The following is a 16,890-nucleotide window of genomic DNA, read 5'->3' as shown; positions in this document are numbered from 1 at the left end:
ATCTGAATCCGAGTTTCGACCTACCCCAGTGCTGAGGCACTGCTGGATCCTTTAATGCGCTCCTACGCTTAAGTGTGAGCAGAGAGCTCAGATTCCAGACATCCATGGAAAGCATCGAAGACAAACAATAGAGATTAAAACAAACACATGATCCAGTTCCCTGATGGCCTAGCAGTTGAGAATCCAGTATTGTCCCTGCTGTGGCTCAGGTCACTGCTGTGGTGCAGGTTCAGTCCCTGGCCTGGGAACTTCCATATGTTTCAGGTGTGGCCAAATAAAACCCCAGCCACCTAGCAAACAAAGACACAAACAAACACACATGGTGATGGAGAGGCCTTGTAGGAAACGGGGAAGCAATCAGCTGGAGAAGCCACACAACCATGACACAAGAACAGGATGCTACATTTCATAAAAAGGAGCCATCAGAGAATACACAAGAGCCTCTGGAAATTACACTATGAGAGTAGGAATGGAAAACCCACAGGAAGCCTAGAAAGTCAAACTGAGAACGGTTTCTCAAAAGCAGAGCAAAGTCGAGGACACAAAAAGAGCATCAGGCCAAGAAGTCTATTTGAGTAACAAACGTTCCAGAGGGAGCAGAAGCAGCAGAGAGGAAGAAGCATCAGGGACAAAATTCAGAAATCCTTTCCCAGAACTGATGGAGGAGTGTTTTTAGATTGAAAGGGCTCAGTGAGCCTCCAACACAATGGATAAAAGCTAACTCATACCAAAGACGTGTCATTATATAACTTCAAACACTGGAAACGATTCAAAATCCTAAAAGCTTTCGGAGAGAAAAACCAGGTCACACAAAAATGATCAGGACTCAGAATCGCTGTGGGCTTCTCAACATTCACACTAGAAGCCTAGCGGACAGTGGAGCAATGCCTTCAGACTTTGAAAGAAAATCATCTCCGACCCAGAATTCTATGTCCAGCAAAACTACCTTTAATCAAGAGGAGGCCAGAGTAAAGCTCTTTCTGGACATGTACGTTTTCACAAAGTTTATTTCTTTCCTGGTTCCTTTCTCGGGAAGCTACTTGAAGGGATGTTCTAGGGAAATGAGAGGGGAGTCAGAGGGGAAGGCGTGGTATTTAGGAAGGAGGAGCGGGGCAAGAAGGGGGTCTCAGGATGCCAGCTGTGCCCAGGGAGCACCCCAAAGCCGGCACACACCCAGCGAGACAGCGCCCAGCAGAGGAACTCGGTGAGGGAAGATCCAGATAACTGGCCACGGGTGAGGGTGGATCCGTGATACATGTGTAGAAAGCAAGCACGCGTAAAAAGGACAATGATTAACACTAGGAAACACAGCCCCAAAAATGTGCTGGAAAGAAAAAGTAAGCAAAGTTGGCTATGTGCCTCGACCCCGAGTCGTGTTTACAGAGTAAAAGTAGTGCAAACACCGAAGATTGCTCTCTCCAGTTATCTGTAAGGAGGATGAGGACTGGGGCCAGGGGTGGGGAGGGTGTGTGTGTGTGTGTGTGTGTGTGTGTGTGTGTGTGTGTGTGTGTGTGTGTGTGTGTGTGGTGTAGGGGCTGGGAAAGGGAGTGAAGTCAGCACTCCATCCTCCAGAGAGAGAAATGAATGCATCATGCGTAAAACTGAAAGAAAAATCAAGAAACAGGGAGTTGCCATTGTGACGCACCAGAATCGAATCCAACTAGTATCCATGAGGATGCAGGTTCGATCCCTGGCCTTGCTCAGTGGGGTGGGGATCTGGCCTTGCCATGAGCCGTGGTGTAAGTCACAGACTTGGTTCGGATCCCGAATTGCTGTGGCTGTGGTGTAGGCCAGCAGCTGCAGCTCTGATTCTACCCCTGGCCTGGAAACTTCCATATGCCGTGAAGGCGGCCCTAAAAAGCAAAAAAAAAAAAAAAAAAAAAAGAAAAAAATCAGGAAACAGTGACGCATGCATATTATCCAATACACAGGGTTAAACACCCAAGAAACTGGCTGAACTCGTCGAAATAGTTCCTTTTTGGTGAGTGAGAGAAGCGGATTAGGGACTGCTTTTTTTTTTTTTTTTTTTTTTTTTTAGTAGCAAATCTTGGACCATGTTGGACTGTTAAACTGTACACATGTAACTTGAATAAAAACTAAAAATTAACTATAAAAAGGTGTGACTTAAAGGCGATCTCTAAGGGCTTAATTGAATATAAAATCATTTTGTTGGGGGGGTAGCGAGGGGACATGGACGCAGAAAGCACCAAATCCTAACCTCTGGACCACCAGGGAACTCCTCTTTTCCAGTTTTTGTTGTTTCCCCCAATGACCTGTTTCTTGAGTGGGGTGCTGATCATGAGTGTGTTTCTTTTGTGAAAATGCGTCAAGCTGCACACTTGTGATTTGTGCACTTTTCCATTCTTACAGGTGTTTTTTCCTTCAACAAAAAGCTTACTTAAAAAAATAAAATTAATTAAATAAATAAATAAATAAATAAAAGGAGTTCCCATAGTGGCTCAGTGGTTAATGAATCTGACTAGGAACCATGAGGTTTCGGGTTCGATCCCTGGCCTTGCTCAGTGGGTTAAGGATCCGGCGTTGCCGTGAGCTGTGGTGTAGGTCGCAGATGCGGCTCGGATCCTGTGTTGCTGTGGCTCTGGCATAGGCTGGCAGCTGCAGCTCCGATTGGACCCCTAGCCTGGGAACCTCCATATGCCGCGGGAGTGGCCCAAGAAATGGCAAAAAGACAAAAAATAAAAAATAATAAAATAAAATAAAATAAATAACAGGCCACATTGCATTTCGGCAGCTTTGGGTACAAACGAGTGCGTTTCTCAGTGATTTTCCACATGATACTAATTCAATCGCCTGGTGGCCCCGTTGACAGAATCTGTTCTTTTTGGAGGTCCCCGTCCTTCCAGGATTCCTGAGCATGCCCAGGAGCATGCTCGCATTCCACCATCAGTGCTGGTCCCCATGACCACCCTCTCCTTGTTAGGGTCTTGCCATATTTCACCAGCTCTCCCCAGCTGCTACCATGCTCCCCTTAACAGTCCCCCCATATGTGGACCCAAGTCTAGCAGCAGGCTAAACAGGGTTGGCAGAACAGGGTGCTCATGGAATAAGCACTGCCTTTTTAGGTGTATTCCGCTCTTCTTTCCTCACTGATGACTCTTGTCTTATCACTGTATCTTTCCTAATTATCAGTGGGTGACAACTCTTGTTAATTACCTGAAAATTTTGTCCAAAAGTGTCTATCTGGGGAATCTGCTTAAATCAATACCTCTAGCTCTATTTTCAACCAGGTCCTTCCCCACAACCCCAAAGTCCAGCAAAGACCAGAGGAATTTGGGTGCAGGAAATGAAAGCTTCCAATTGAATCCACATGTCTGAATTCCCTGGTCCATGCTCAAGACTAGGGCTGCAAGGTCCTCCCCATCCAGGTGTTCCTGCCGCTCATCTCCTGGCAAAGCCCAGCCTCTGTCGTCATCACCGTCACCATCACTGCAGACTCACTCAGTGAGTGAGAGAGGCAGTGCTGCATACGATGCACAATGTCTCGTCAGTTCCTATGCAGAGCAATTTTATTTTTCGGTTCCCAGACTTCCCAGTATTGCACCTTCCCTTCCCCTAAGGTCCAGTCGGTATTTTGACCAAATCCCAAGAGCAGAGCAGCACCCTCTTCCTGACTCTCCCTTCCACCTCCAGACACTGCAAAGTGCCAGCAATCTCCAAATAAGCCTCTCTAGCCTCAGAAAAAGCCAGGTCCCAGCAGGTGATCTCCCTACACACACAGTGTTGAGGTGATGCTAAGCAGAAAGGGGAGGTGATGAAATTGTTCAGACCATGGGATTAAGGACTCAGGGGAGAAACGCTTCCCTGACCACTGCCCCCCCCCCCCAAGAGTGACTATGCTTTCCCTGAACAGTGGGGTCGTGCTTACTTTAAAGACACCATGAATCTTACATGGGGCCCGTTGCCCTCTTCACATCAGCAGTTAGGAAGCTCAGAGCCGGGTTTGTGGCAGCTGGTCAGGAAGTGAGCCCCTGCCTCCTCACCCTCATTTTCCCTTTGTCTCGTTTTTCTTACTCAAAATGATTCACTCTGTTGTACCCATTTTCGCAAACCTTCAAGTCTTTTATCAAGACATAAAGAAATACTGTTTTTAAAATGCAGTAAGATTACAGCTACAGGCATACTCATCTTATTGCACTTCACAGATATTGTGGTTTTTACAAATGGAAGCTTTGTGGCAACCCTGGGTTGTCAGACGATTCTTAGCAGTTTTTAGCAATAAAGTATTTTTTAATTCAAGTATGTACATTTTTAGGCATGATGCTATTGCATACTTGATAAGACTGCATTTTGGTGTAAACCTAACTTTTATAGGCACTGGGAAACAAAAATTCATGTAACTCACTTTATTGCAATAATTGCTTTATTGTGATGGCCTGGAACCAAACCCACAATATCTCCGAAGTCGGGCCCTGCATGAGAGAACAGTAGACAAACATTGGAAGGGAATTTGGAGAGAAGATAACGGTATTAGGGTGATAGGATGACAGGTCATTTATTTTCCTTTTCAAATGTACATTAATATTGTAAAGTACGATAATTGATATTTCTACATTAGTATTGTAAAGTATAATAATTGATATTCAGATTTTTATTCTGGCAAAAATACATGTTGGTATTAGAAAATGTGGCAAAGACAGAAAAACACAATGATGAAACTTAATCATGCGAGGAGTTCCCATCATGGCGCAGTGGTTAACGAATCCAGCTAGGAACCATGAGGTTGCAGGTTCGATCCCTGGCCTCGCTCAGTGGGTTAAGGATCCAGCATTGCCGTGAGCTGTGGTGTAGGTTGCAGATGTGGCTTGGATCCCGTGTTGCTGTGGCTGTGGTGTAGGCTGGCGGCTACAGCTCTGATGAGACCCCTAACCTGGGAACCTCCATATGCTGTGGGACTCGGCCCTAGAAAAGGCAAAAAGACCAAAAAAAGAAAGAAAAAAAAATCCAAATCACTAGGTAGCAGTATTATCTTTTTGGTATATTTCTTTCTGGCATTTTTACAGATGTATATGTGTGTGTATATATTCATTTACTGTGTATATTTTGCAAATTTAGGTTATGCTTTTATTGTAGTTTTTTTGTAAATTGTTGTTTTCGTTTGGGCATTTCTCCTTCTTCAGTACCCTTCTGCAACATCATTTGATTTGCCATGTCGTTGGTTTACAGTGTTGTATTAATTTCTGCTCTACAGCAAAGTGATTCAGTTATAGAAACATTCTTTTTTAAAATATTCTCTTCCATTATGGTGTATCATGGGATATTGAATATAGTTCCCTGTGCTATACAGCAGGACCTTGTGTATCCATCTTATAGATAATAGTTTGCAACAGAGTTCCCACTGTCGTGCACAGGATCAGTGGCATCTTGGGAGCCCTGGGACGTAGGTTCAATCCCAGCCGGGCACCGTGAGTTAAGGATCTGGCATTGCTGTAGCTGCGACTTAGGTCGCAACTGCGGCTCGGATCTGATCCCAGGCCCAGGAACTTCATGTGCCACACGACAGCCAAAAAGGGGAAAAAAAAAATAATACTTTGCATCTGCTAACCCCAAATTCCTGATCCTCCCTCCTTCACCTCGCCTCCCCCTTGGCAACTACAAGCCTGTTCTCTATGTCTGTGAGTCTGTTTCTGTTTTGTAGGTAGGTTCATTTGTGTCATATTTGAGAATCTACACGTAAGTGATATTACATGATTTTTGTCTTTCTCTTTCTGACTTACTTCACTTGGTATAATAATATCTAGTTGCATCCCTGCCATGTTGCTGCAAATAGCATTATTTCATTCTTTTTATGGCTGAGTAATATTCTATTGTATATGTACCACCTCTTCTTTATCCATTCATCTATTGATGGACATTTATGTTGTTTCCATGTCTTGGCTACTGTGAACAGGCACCATCATTTCAAATCACTTAAGTCGCATAGTCTCCATTTTCTGTGTGTACTGAATTTATTTAACAGATTCTCCTTTGTTGGGCATTTAGGGTGTTCACCAAACGTCATTGCTTTCTGGGTCTATCAAATGACTCAAGAAGCCAACTTGAACAAAGTGTATTTCTTCTACAGAATTTTTTTTTTTTCTTTTTCCTGGCAGTGGTCTCTGGTTCGTCATCCAGCTCTAAGTATGACCCTGAGATCCTGAAAGCTGAAATTGCCACAGCAAAATCCCGGGTAGGTCCTCTTTGCTTACACAATGGATGGGGGGCACTGAGGCAGCCTCAGGCTGCTAGGCCACCCACAAGACCAGAGTAGATGCTTCGACCAGACAGGGGCAGTGCTAACAAGAGCCTAAATAATAACAGTAGTTGTAGTGGCTATTGTTTTAATAATAGTAATGGTAGCAGCAGCTGCCTTTCACAAGTCATCACTGTGCTAAATGCTTCACGCCTTTGCAACAACCCCATGCAGTAGCTACTGTCAATATCTGCATTTTAGGGAGTTCCCATTGTGGCTCAGTGAAACAAACCCAACTACTATTCATGAGGATGCAGGTTCGATCCCTGGCCCTTCTCAGTAGGTTAAAGATCTGGCGTAGCTGTGAGCTGTGGGGTAGGCTGGCTGCTACAGCTCCAATTCAGCCCCTAGCCTGGGAACTTCCATATGCTGCAGGTGTGGCCCTAAAAAGAAAAAAAAAAAAAAAAGAAAAAATCTGCATTTTAAAGATGAGCCATCAAAGCTTACTCCAAAGTTCCTAATGTCAGGCGCTGTCTTCCTAGCTGCCCCTGACTCTGCATTATCTTATTTAATTACTTCATGATCACCATTGGCAATAGAGATTTTTATTCCCCTTTTGCTGATGTGGAAACTGAGGACCAGCAGTTCAGTGACTTGCTCGAGCTCAAGTCAGTGTTGTGAACGCTGGTTTAGTGCAACTTCGAGTAGGTTCTACAAATTCAGATACCTGCAAGAAAACATGAAAGGGGACTGGGGGGCTGGGGGTGAGGCAGCAGGGAGCACTGGGGACCTTGTGACCTAGAGGAAATGTGCCCTGTCTGAGGAGTAGTGGAATTTCAGCCCTACACGATTGTGGTCGTGCTGGAATACAGGCTCTGCCTTAGCAACTCGTCAAGTATTTTTAGAAGAGATGCTTTTAATCTAGGCTTAATATACAAAATCTCTTAATATTTAATGACCAGCAACTCATTTTTTAAAATTTAATAGCACTGCAGGCCAAACAAAGCCTTCCTGCAGGCGGAAGCTAGCTCCCAGGCTGTGTCTTGCTCATAGAGTTACTATTTTGCCTCTTGCCTCCGTGCACAGCACGCCTGTATCCTTTACCTGCTTTAAGTAATGCACAACCCAGGAACTTGCCATTATTGCCAGCTGTCAGAACAGGAAGAGGAGGCTCACAGAGGCCAGATGGCTTGAGAGAGGCCACCCCGCTAGGCAGTGGGAAGGCCACGCTCCATCCCAGGTCAGCCAGCCGGCTCCAGTCCACGTCCTGTTTCTCTGCAGCAAGGGCTGGCTGGGCATGACCTACAGGACAACTAGACTGGGGTGCCGACCGCGTGGGGAGCTGCTGAGGCCCAGGCAACCTCAGGGAGGGGAGCCCAGGGGCTGCTGACCTGAGGCATCACCCAGGGGTGCCGGGGGGCTCTGGGTTCGCCCTTCCAGGAGAAGGCAGCCTGTGGCCTGGTACCCACCTCTGACCCACCCCCGTGTGTGCTCCTCTGCCATCCAGGTTAACAAGCTGAAGAGAGAGATGGCCCACCTCCAGCAGGAGCTACAGTTCAAAGAGCGTGGCTTCCAGACCCTGAAGAAGTAAGTCCGCCCTGCAGTGCCGAGCATGGGGGTTGCCCCTCATCCGTGTCCCCTGCTGTCCTCCTGGTCCCCCCCGCCTCCTTCAGTCTCATTCCACCCTTCTCAGAATGGGGCTTCCCTACCATGCAATTCCAGTTCTGCTCCCTCGGCATTTACTGAAGATCCTGTCACCCTAGCTTGAGGTTGAGAAAGAGAAAAGGAAATCTCATCATCCTCTGAATTCTTGAATCCACTGGGGTCTGTTCCATTCATCTGAGTGTTGCCAGCCAGTCACAGAAACAAGCATCGCCAGGCATGGTCTCTGCAGCTGTCTCAGCCCTTCTGGTATATCCGGGGCAATCTGATAGGCGCACACACACAAAACCACCTCTTTCCATGGCCCCTAAAAGTGAGCAGCGACTCTAGCTAGTGAGCTCCCCTGAGCAACAAGGATCTCTTCCACAGCAAACAAATCACTGGCAGAGTGGGTAGGATGCCATGCACGCTGTGCCTTTGGGGGGGACTTCAGGAGTTGCCTTTGACCAAATGTCCTTTTCACTGTGAAAAGCTGACTTCCAGCCAAGCAAGATACTGCTCTGTTGTTTCTTTAGAGAAGAAGTGTCCATGGCCACTAATGTGATTTTTTTACCAGCTAAGATTTGGTGAGCAGGCACTCTGTGCCTGGGGGACCTTATCATAGCTCTGTAAGGATTGCTCCTTTAGCTGACATCACTACAGATGGGGAAACTGAGTCACATAGTAATGCTGAGAAGTATTAGTTTATTGTGATTAGCTACATGTATCACCAAGGCTTATGCATTGAGAAGTCACGTTCAGTACATCCAGTAGGTTCATGGGACAGTTGGGACAGCAGTGCCCGGGGTAGCCCTCTTGGAAGCTCCAAGGACAGCCGGTAGACGTCTCTGCTCTAAGGGACGTCCATTGAGATTCCCAGGGAAGCCAAGTCTGTACAGACAGCAGCTTCTGTAGACACTTGCCTTTTCTCTCTCCCTGACTGCACCTTGTCCTGCTTCTCTGGACCTCAGTCCACTGCCACCACTCTGCAGCCACAGCCCGGAGCCTTTGGGTGTCTGGCTGCAAGCGCTCTTAATCGAGGAGGCTGTGACCACCATTCAAGGGTCCCATAGGTTCTTATCCATAGCTCCCCACTCACCAAACCCCCGCTGCCGAGCCGCCGTGACACACCCACAACACAAGGTATAAGAAAGTATGGCTTTATATCCTAGATTGTGTAAGAAACATTTTTGTGTTATGTATTATGGCTTTGTGTTGATACATTCGTGTGTATATGGATATAGGTTATTTAGATGTGTGTACATACAGATGTCAGCCCTGTCTCTTAGACCGGGTTCTCATCTCCGTAGGACCAGGGGCTATGCTTTACATTTTTTGGCAATTTCCAGGGTCCCAAGGACAGGTGAGGGCAGTAATGTGAGTTCAGAAACGTCCTTCCAAGCCAAGAGCCCCGTGAGTCCTTTGCTTGGTCGCAGAGCGCGTCCTGAGCACATCGTTGAAGGGCTGCCCCTCACACCTGCCCGCCCAGGTCATCTCAGCACGGGTGCCCTTCCCCCTCCCCGTTCCTGTGACCCTCAGGAGCTTCTGGTTAGAACACTTGCTCTTATTCCCCGAAGCCACCACGAACCTGTTTTACCACTTTGTCACCCGGTAGCAGCATGGCAACTTCTTGTCCTTCGCTGACGCTGCAACCCCAAAGCCTCGCCGCCTTTTTCTTCCCCTCCCTCCGCCTGCCCGCCCACCCGTTTGATGCCAGGCCGGATAAGACGGCATCGCTGCTCTGTCTGCCTCCGCCCCTCGGCCGGAAGCCGGCCCCGTGACCGCTTGCGCAGGAAGGGTTCTGCTTTGGTGCCCACCTTGGCATCGAGGGTTAGGAATGTCGCCGCCAAAGGCAGGTGGCCTAGGTTCAACATTTACAAGTGGCTTAACCCCCTTGAGCTTCTGTTCCTTTATCTGAAAAAGAAGTTACCGTAAACGTGGAGTTGGAAAACTCCACTCAAGCGCATGACCGTGCCTGGCACACTGGGAGAGCCGGCGAGAGGAAGGGGGTGGTGACTTCTAGCTATTTGCCTGCTTGGACTTGGGAAGAACTCAGATGAACTCTGCGTCCCCCCAGGGCTAGAGGCGGTGCTGGGTGAGCTCTGCAGCAGTCACCCCCTTACATTGCCTCTACTCCCCGAAGAGCAGTTTTTATAGATGAGAGCAGGAGCGGAGCTGAAAACTGACCCAAGACCACCTGGCTTGTGAGCCTCAGAGCCGGGATTGGAAGCTGGGGCTCCTGGATTTTGAAGCTCATGTCCTCATACTTCCCTCCCTGGCATCGTCCCAAATAAGACCTTCCCCAGACCCAGAAAACATAAGGCCCTTTCCTTCTTCCTGGGGACCCTTCCTTTCCAGCGCCTTGCTGGGTTGCAGGGGGAGCCACCTGATCACTTCTCAGCCGCTCCCTTTGCAGAACCTGGGGGAAGGCGAAGCTCATCCGTATGTTCACTTCAAGGTCAGCAAACCCAGTGTGGGAAAAAAGAAAGCTGGCCAGGACTGAAGCAGCCCCTTAGAGACTGGAAAGAGCCATTGAGAGCAGAGCTTGGGATCTGGCCCTGTCAGTGGCCTTGAGCCCTCGTCAGTGGTAAACTAGACACACTCCCCGTGGGTGGAAGGCGGGACAGTATCTTCCTGCAGGTCCCCTGCCCAGGTGAGAGGTGTCTGGACATGACCTAGAGGTGTTGGCTGCTGTCAGAGCCTTCGCCCTGCTTCTCTGTGGCTGCTAGCGGTGTGAATCCAAAGTGCTGAGAGAAAGGACAGCTGTGTACTTTGGAAATCCTAAAACACACGCGTCCCGCACCCCCCACCCCGCCCCACCATACACCCTCCTCCCCACCAGCCACACAACGTTTCTGTCTCTTAAAAAAAAAAAAAAAAAAAAAAAAGATTCATTCAGCGAGTGCATAATGGACACCCTTTGTTCCCCTCCCCCAGTCCCCAATCCCAAGAGTGCTCCCTCTCCCAGCTCCTCTCTGGAGCCAAATTCCAGAGCCTGGGTTGCTAAGGCCCCTGAGAGCAATCAGGTAGACGCAGTCTGAGGAGCCTGAGGCCCGGCACACAGGCCGCCTCTGTCTCTTCCTGCTGAGGATGCAAAGCCACCCTCCCCCTTTTGGCAAAGGACAGCTGGGCACAGCCCCCTCCCCAGAGCCTCCCACCCTGGGACACGTTCAAGCAAACAGCATCTCCCCAGCACCCCGCTTCCCACTGGAGTTGAGACAGGGCCACCTCTGGTCCTGGACACTGGCTCTCAAGGCCGGGGGCAGGGGGCGTCCTCGCCAGGGAGCATCTGGGTCAGGCCTCTGCTGGGGAAGTGTCCCCAGACTGTCGAAGACCAGGCCTGGCTGACCCGGCAGCCTTGCTCAGGCCCGCGTCCTCGAAAGGGAGAGACAAGCTGTGTTCAGTGGGAAGACGTGATCCACGGAGGAGACTGCAGCTAGGGAGTGTGCCCAGTGTCTCACTGATGAGGGCTCAAGGCGGGTGATGGGGCCAAGGTCCTTCCTTTCCACTCTCCGCTACAAGGGACGCTTTGAACCTCGCCAGCCTTCTTTCTTTCTCCATCTGGGTTTGCTGACCATGAGCTGAACCAGTGGGTAAGTGTCACCTTCCCCCAGATTCTGCAAAGAGAGAGGCTGAGAAGTGGCTGGGTCCTCCCACCCCATGACACTGGAAAGGGTTGGGGGGGGGCAGCACTGAGACCACATCTGTCCCCCCGCTTTCCCCTGCTTCCCCCGTTCAGAGGCACAGACGATGAGTGAGGCCAGGATAAAAAGCCGTGATTCCCCACTCAGGTTATTTTTAGCCCAGGACAGCTTGGCCTCTAGCAGGAAACCAGAAAGGAATGCCTGCGAGTGGTTTCTCATCCTGAAATAATGGGTTTGTGGTGTCTCCTCAGACTCTAAACCTTCCTTTTCTTCCCTGGGCACTGAGACCTCGGGGCCTGGCCTTTGATGAAAGTGTGAAGCAGTTAAAATTTCTCTCTGCCCTCAGAACCTGCCCCAGAGGGCTCGACACTCCCCCCCCCCCGACCCCCATCTCCCGTTTGTCTGACCTTCCGAAAACAGCATTAGGACCTGTCCCTTTTGCCCCATCTCTCCCTCTGCCCCCATCAAAATGAACCTGTGTGTAGGGCCTGGACGGGCCAGTTAGCTCCCCATCTGACCTTCCAACCTCATGCCCTTTGCCATTCCTCACCGTTCCGTGAACACGGGCCAAGGAGGTGACACCATCCAGATTTTCTCAGAGGAGGAGACAGGCTCCGTGTGCTTGAGGGCCGTGCCCAAGATCACACTCACTACTAAGGGGTGGGCTGGGAGTTCCTCATCCCTCTAGCCTTTCCTCTTGTAGCCGGTAACTCAGCACATGCCAGTTGAAGGCAGTGGTTCTCTCCAGGTTGGATTCGGCTTCCCTCCCCGTAGGGCTGTCAGGCAACGTATGGAGACAGTTTGGGTTGTCACCGCTCAAAGTCAGGAGGCAGCTCGCATCTCCTGGGCAGACGCCCGGGATGCTTGTGAACATCCTACAGGGCACAGGACCGCCCCACAGCGGTGAATGGTCCTGCCCCAAGCATCCTGAGGTTGAGAGACCCGACTTGCGGGACATGAAAAGATGCTTAGCGATGCTGATCATCAGGGAAATGCACGTCAAAACTACCATGAGATGTCCCCTGGCACCTGCCAGAATGGTTATCATCAGAGAGAACACAAGTAGCAAACGTTGGTGAGGATGTGGAGAGAAGGGGACCCTCCTACACTGTTGGTGGGAATGTGGTTTGGTGCAGCCCCTATGGAAAACAGTAGGCGGTTTCTGGAAAAACTGAAAATGCAACTACCGTATGATCTAGAAATTCCACCCCTGGTTATATATCTGAAAAAAAAAAACTCCGGAAAGATAGTGTACCTCACTGTTCATAGCAGCATTGTTTCCAATAGCCAAAATATGGAAGCGTATCTTGGTAAGTGTCCCTCACCAGATGAATGGATAAAGAAGATGTGGCACATATCTAATATGAATGTTACTGTAACATATCAATATGTATAATTATGATTCATGTATTGTATATATTATGGAATACTATTCAGCTATAAAAAAGAATGAAACTTTGCCATTTGCAGCAACATGGATGGACTCGGAGGGCGTTATGCTAAGTGAGATACGTCAGACAGGGAAAGACGAATACTGTATGAGATCACTCACCTGTGGAATCTGAAAAACACAACAAACTAGTGAAATAAAACAAAAAAGAAGCCACAGAGACAGAGAACAAACTAGTGGTTCCCTCCCAGTGGGAGAGGGAGTGAGATGGGGTAGCCTAGGGGGAGGGGGAAGAAAGGGGTGTTGTGGGGTTATATGAAATCATGTGCGTGAAACTTGAAAAATGCAAAGCACCGGAGAATTTGAAGAATCATTCATTTCATAAGTAAAATAGAATAATGTGACGGGGGAGGGACTCTTGTATGCCAGATACTGAAACTACTCAAACAGATTCAAGCCTGTCGGATCAAGTCAGGACACTACCACATAAATTATTAATTACAGCACAGCATGCAGAGTGCCGAGTCCCAGCTGTGAGCAGTGTGTCTTGAGAGACCTCACCCAGCCTGGAAAACTCAGGGAGGTAATCAGGGAAGCCTTCCAGGCTTCAGGAATGGTGCTGCAGGAGCTCCCATTGTGGCTCAGTGGGTTACGAACCCGGCTAGTATCCATGAGGATGTAGATTCAATCCCTGGCCTCGCTCGTGGGTTAGGGACCTGGCGTTGCCATGAGCTGTGGCAAAGGTCGCAGACGTTGCTCAGATCCTGCGTTGCTGGGGCTGTGGTGTAGGCTGGCAGCTGCAGCTCCGATTCAACCCCTAGCCTGGAAACTTCCATTTGCCGCAGGTGCAGCCCTAAAAAAGAGAGAGAGAGAAGGGGGTTGCCCCTGCAGCCCCCCACTCTATGGGACCTTTGCAGCTTGACAGAGACCTTCCGTGCTTTATCCACTAGGCAGGAGCTGGGGGAGAAGGGTGTGCAGCACAGAGAGGAGACTTCACACAGGACTGCAGCACTGTGCATGCTTTTCCCAGGGAGACCCCATGCCTCACCCTATCTCTGCCTGACCTTTCCTACTGATTGTCTCCTAGGATCGATAAGAAAATGTCCGATGCTCAGGGCAGCTATAAGCTGGACGAAGCCCAGGCTGTCTTAAGAGAAACAAAAGCCATCAAAAAGGCCATCACCTGTGGAGAAAAGGAAAAGCAAGATCTCATTAAGGTATGAGAGTCCCCAGGGACGTGGGCCCCATCCCAGTTTGGCCTGAGCTTCTTTCTGTGCGGGGTCTCACGCGAGCCAGTTCCGCATGCTGCAAGACTCTGAGCTCTCCTCACTCGTACTTGGGGGCTTTTCATCTCCTTTTCTAGAACATGGAGGGTCTGAAGCATTCAGGGACTTGCCTAAGGTCACCCAGCTAGTATCGATGGCAGAGCTGGAAGCAGAGCCCTCTGGTCTGTCTAAAGGCCCCACCCCTGCCACTAGCTCTGCCCATCTTGCTTATTTTGCACAGAACCAAATGGAGGGAGGTGCTTTCAATATCGCTAACCTTGACATCAAAATGTAGCATCTTGTCTTTTTTTTTTTTTTTTTTTTTTTTTTTTTAGGGCTGCATCTGTAGGCACATGGAAGTTCCCAGGCTAGGGGTCAAATCAGACCTACACCTGCCAGCCTACACCATAGCCACAGCAACATGGGATCCGAGCCACGTCTGCAACCTACATCACAGCTCAAGGCAATGCCAGATCCTTAACCTACTGAGTGAGGCCAAGGATTGAACTCACATCCTCATGGGTACTAGTCAGATTCATTACTGCTGAGCCACAGCGGAACTCCCCAAATGCCGCATCTCCATCTGCATATCGTGGCATGTTCCATCTCTATGCTGGGAACTGACACACGGTGATAGATATGATTTAATGTGTCAGGCAGTTGTGCCGAGTGCTCTGCACGCACCGTGCCTCACTGTCCTTTACGTCAGCATTCGGTCGCCCCTGCAGACAGATGAAGGCTGCACAGCACAGAGAGTGAGCGGAGAGCCGGGATTCAAACCCACCAACACCTGGCACAGAAGTTCCTTCTCTTAACTCGAACATCTCACCTCCCCTCCTCCCTTGACCTCCGAGATATTCTATTTTATTTATTTATTTATTTATTTTTTTTAGCTCCACACCCGTGGCATATGGAAGTTCCTAGGCTAGGGGTCGAATCAGAGCTACAGCTGCCAGCCTACACCACAACCACAGCCACGTGGGATCCGAGCCACGTCTGGGACCTACACCACAGCTCATGGCAACGCTGGAGCCTTAACCCACTGAGTGAGGCCGGGGATCAAATCTGCAACCTCATGGTTCCTAGTCGGGTTTGTTAACCACCAAGCCACGAAGGGAACTCCCTGAGAAATTCTGTTTTCATTCCCATTGGCTGATGAGCAGTGAGGCTCAGAGATGCTGTAAATGCTTTGGGGAAGGAAGTTTTACACTCTCAGACAAACAGAATAGTCTCAAAGGTCCAGCAGCCCAGTGACGACATTGAGACAAGGTGTTAGTGGATGGTGAGGCATGTTCCGGTCAGGCTTAGCAGTTAAGAGGGCCAAGTCTTGGAGTTCCCTGGTGGCTCAGTGGGTTAAAAGCTCTGGTGTTGTCACTGCTGTGGCTCAGGTCACTGCTGCAGCATGCGTTTGATCCCTGGCCTGGGAACTTTCGCATGCTCCTCACACTGCCAAAAAGAGTGCCAGATCCTAAGTCGGATAGACAGGACCAAATTCCGGCTCTGACAATTGCCAACTTCTCGGCATAACAACCCCCTCATGGATGAATGGGGACAATCATAGGTTATTCCTCCCGGGACTGTAGTCAGCATTCAATAAGCTTGTGGTAAAGCTGATCTTGTTGAATCAACATGATAGCCCCATGAGACTGGACCCATGATTATTCCCATTTTTCAGGAAAGGAAACTGAGGCGCAGAGAGGTTAATCAACAAGGTCAGCTCACACAGCTAGGAGGCAGCCAAGCAGGGGCTCCGACTCGGGCCATGTGGCTCCAGAGCCAGTGTCAACACTGGTTTCTCCTGAGTCCAGGGCCTGGCCCAGTACCTGGCACCTAGCTCAGTACCCGCTCACTGGTAGCTCTTTACAGAATAAGCAGGATGTCTGGGGTGAGCGTGAGTTCCTACTAAGTTCATAGAGGGTGACAGACCCAGAGCCTCCTCCCAGGAGGGGCCATCGCTAACCCTGTCCTCCCGCTGCAGAGCCTCGCCATGCTCAAGGAGGGCTTCCGCACCGACAGAGGGTCCCACTCTGACCTGTGGTCCAGCAGCAGCTCTCTGGAGAGCTCTGGTTTCCCGCTGCCGAAACAGTACCTGGACGTGAGCTCCCAGACGGACATCTCAGGAAGCGTGAGTAGATCGTGCGTGCCGCCTGGGGCCCCAGGGGACAGAGTCACCTTCTTGTTACTCACCTGAGCAGCTGGCCGGTGGCTTGCTATGAGGCTGGCTGCTGACTCCTCCCTCCAGAGCTCTGCGCTCGTCCGGAACTCTGGATCCGCAGATGACACAGGATAGCGGTAGGAAGGAAAAAGCCAGCGCTGACTCCGTGGTCCTGAGCGTTGCCTGGCCACGTGCTGGCATCTCTAGATGCGGCGCACAAAGCATGTTGGAAGGACCAGGCGCCTTTCTCTGGTTTCCTTCATGCTAATTTGCAGCCCTTTTCTGTTGTGCGTTCACCAGCTGGGAAGCAGAGGTTCTTTCCCTCCTATTCCTCCCAAAACAATGCGCACTGCGTTCAGACAGCTGCTTGCCTCCCATTTCAAAAGCTCAGCCCGGCCCTAGGAATGAATAGTGCGGGTGCTGTCCAGACGTTGCTCCTGAAAGCCTCAGAGCAGGACCGACCCCTGGCAGGCCGTAACTTTAAAGAGCTTTTGTTTTCTCAGGGCAGGTGCCCTGGAATGAACCAGCCTCCGCGGCTGAATGCTCTTCTCTCTGGTGTCTGTAGTTGTATTCGCGCTTGTGAGGAGAAGCTATATTCACGTCTG

General features: G+C 49.7%; 1 protein-coding gene across 2 annotated transcripts in view; it reads left to right on the top strand.

Annotated features, from left to right (window-relative positions):
* Positions 1-16,890, top strand: part of WWC1 (WW and C2 domain containing 1) — a 176,791-nt gene that overhangs the window by 104,808 nt on the left and 55,093 nt on the right. For both annotated transcript variants that reach the window (XM_085001809.1, XM_021077057.2), the window contains exons 4-7: positions 6,111-6,187; positions 7,698-7,777; positions 13,953-14,082; positions 16,109-16,255. In XM_085001809.1, the coding sequence (XP_084857935.1) occupies positions 6,111-6,187; positions 7,698-7,777; positions 13,953-14,082; positions 16,109-16,255 (434 nt within the window). The remainder of the gene's footprint in view (positions 1-6,110; positions 6,188-7,697; positions 7,778-13,952; positions 14,083-16,108; positions 16,256-16,890) is intronic.

Source organism: Sus scrofa, chromosome 16 (genome assembly GCF_054392235.1).
Source record: "Sus scrofa isolate SSC_HxYL_T2T_F1_AM1 chromosome 16, Sscrofa_HxYL_maternal_Yorkshire_Landrace_v2.0, whole genome shotgun sequence".
In the NCBI taxonomy this organism is placed as follows: Eukaryota; Metazoa; Chordata; class Mammalia; order Artiodactyla; family Suidae; genus Sus; species Sus scrofa.
Note: the sequence above shows the minus strand (reverse complement) of the source record. Positions and strands in the feature narration are given on the sequence as shown.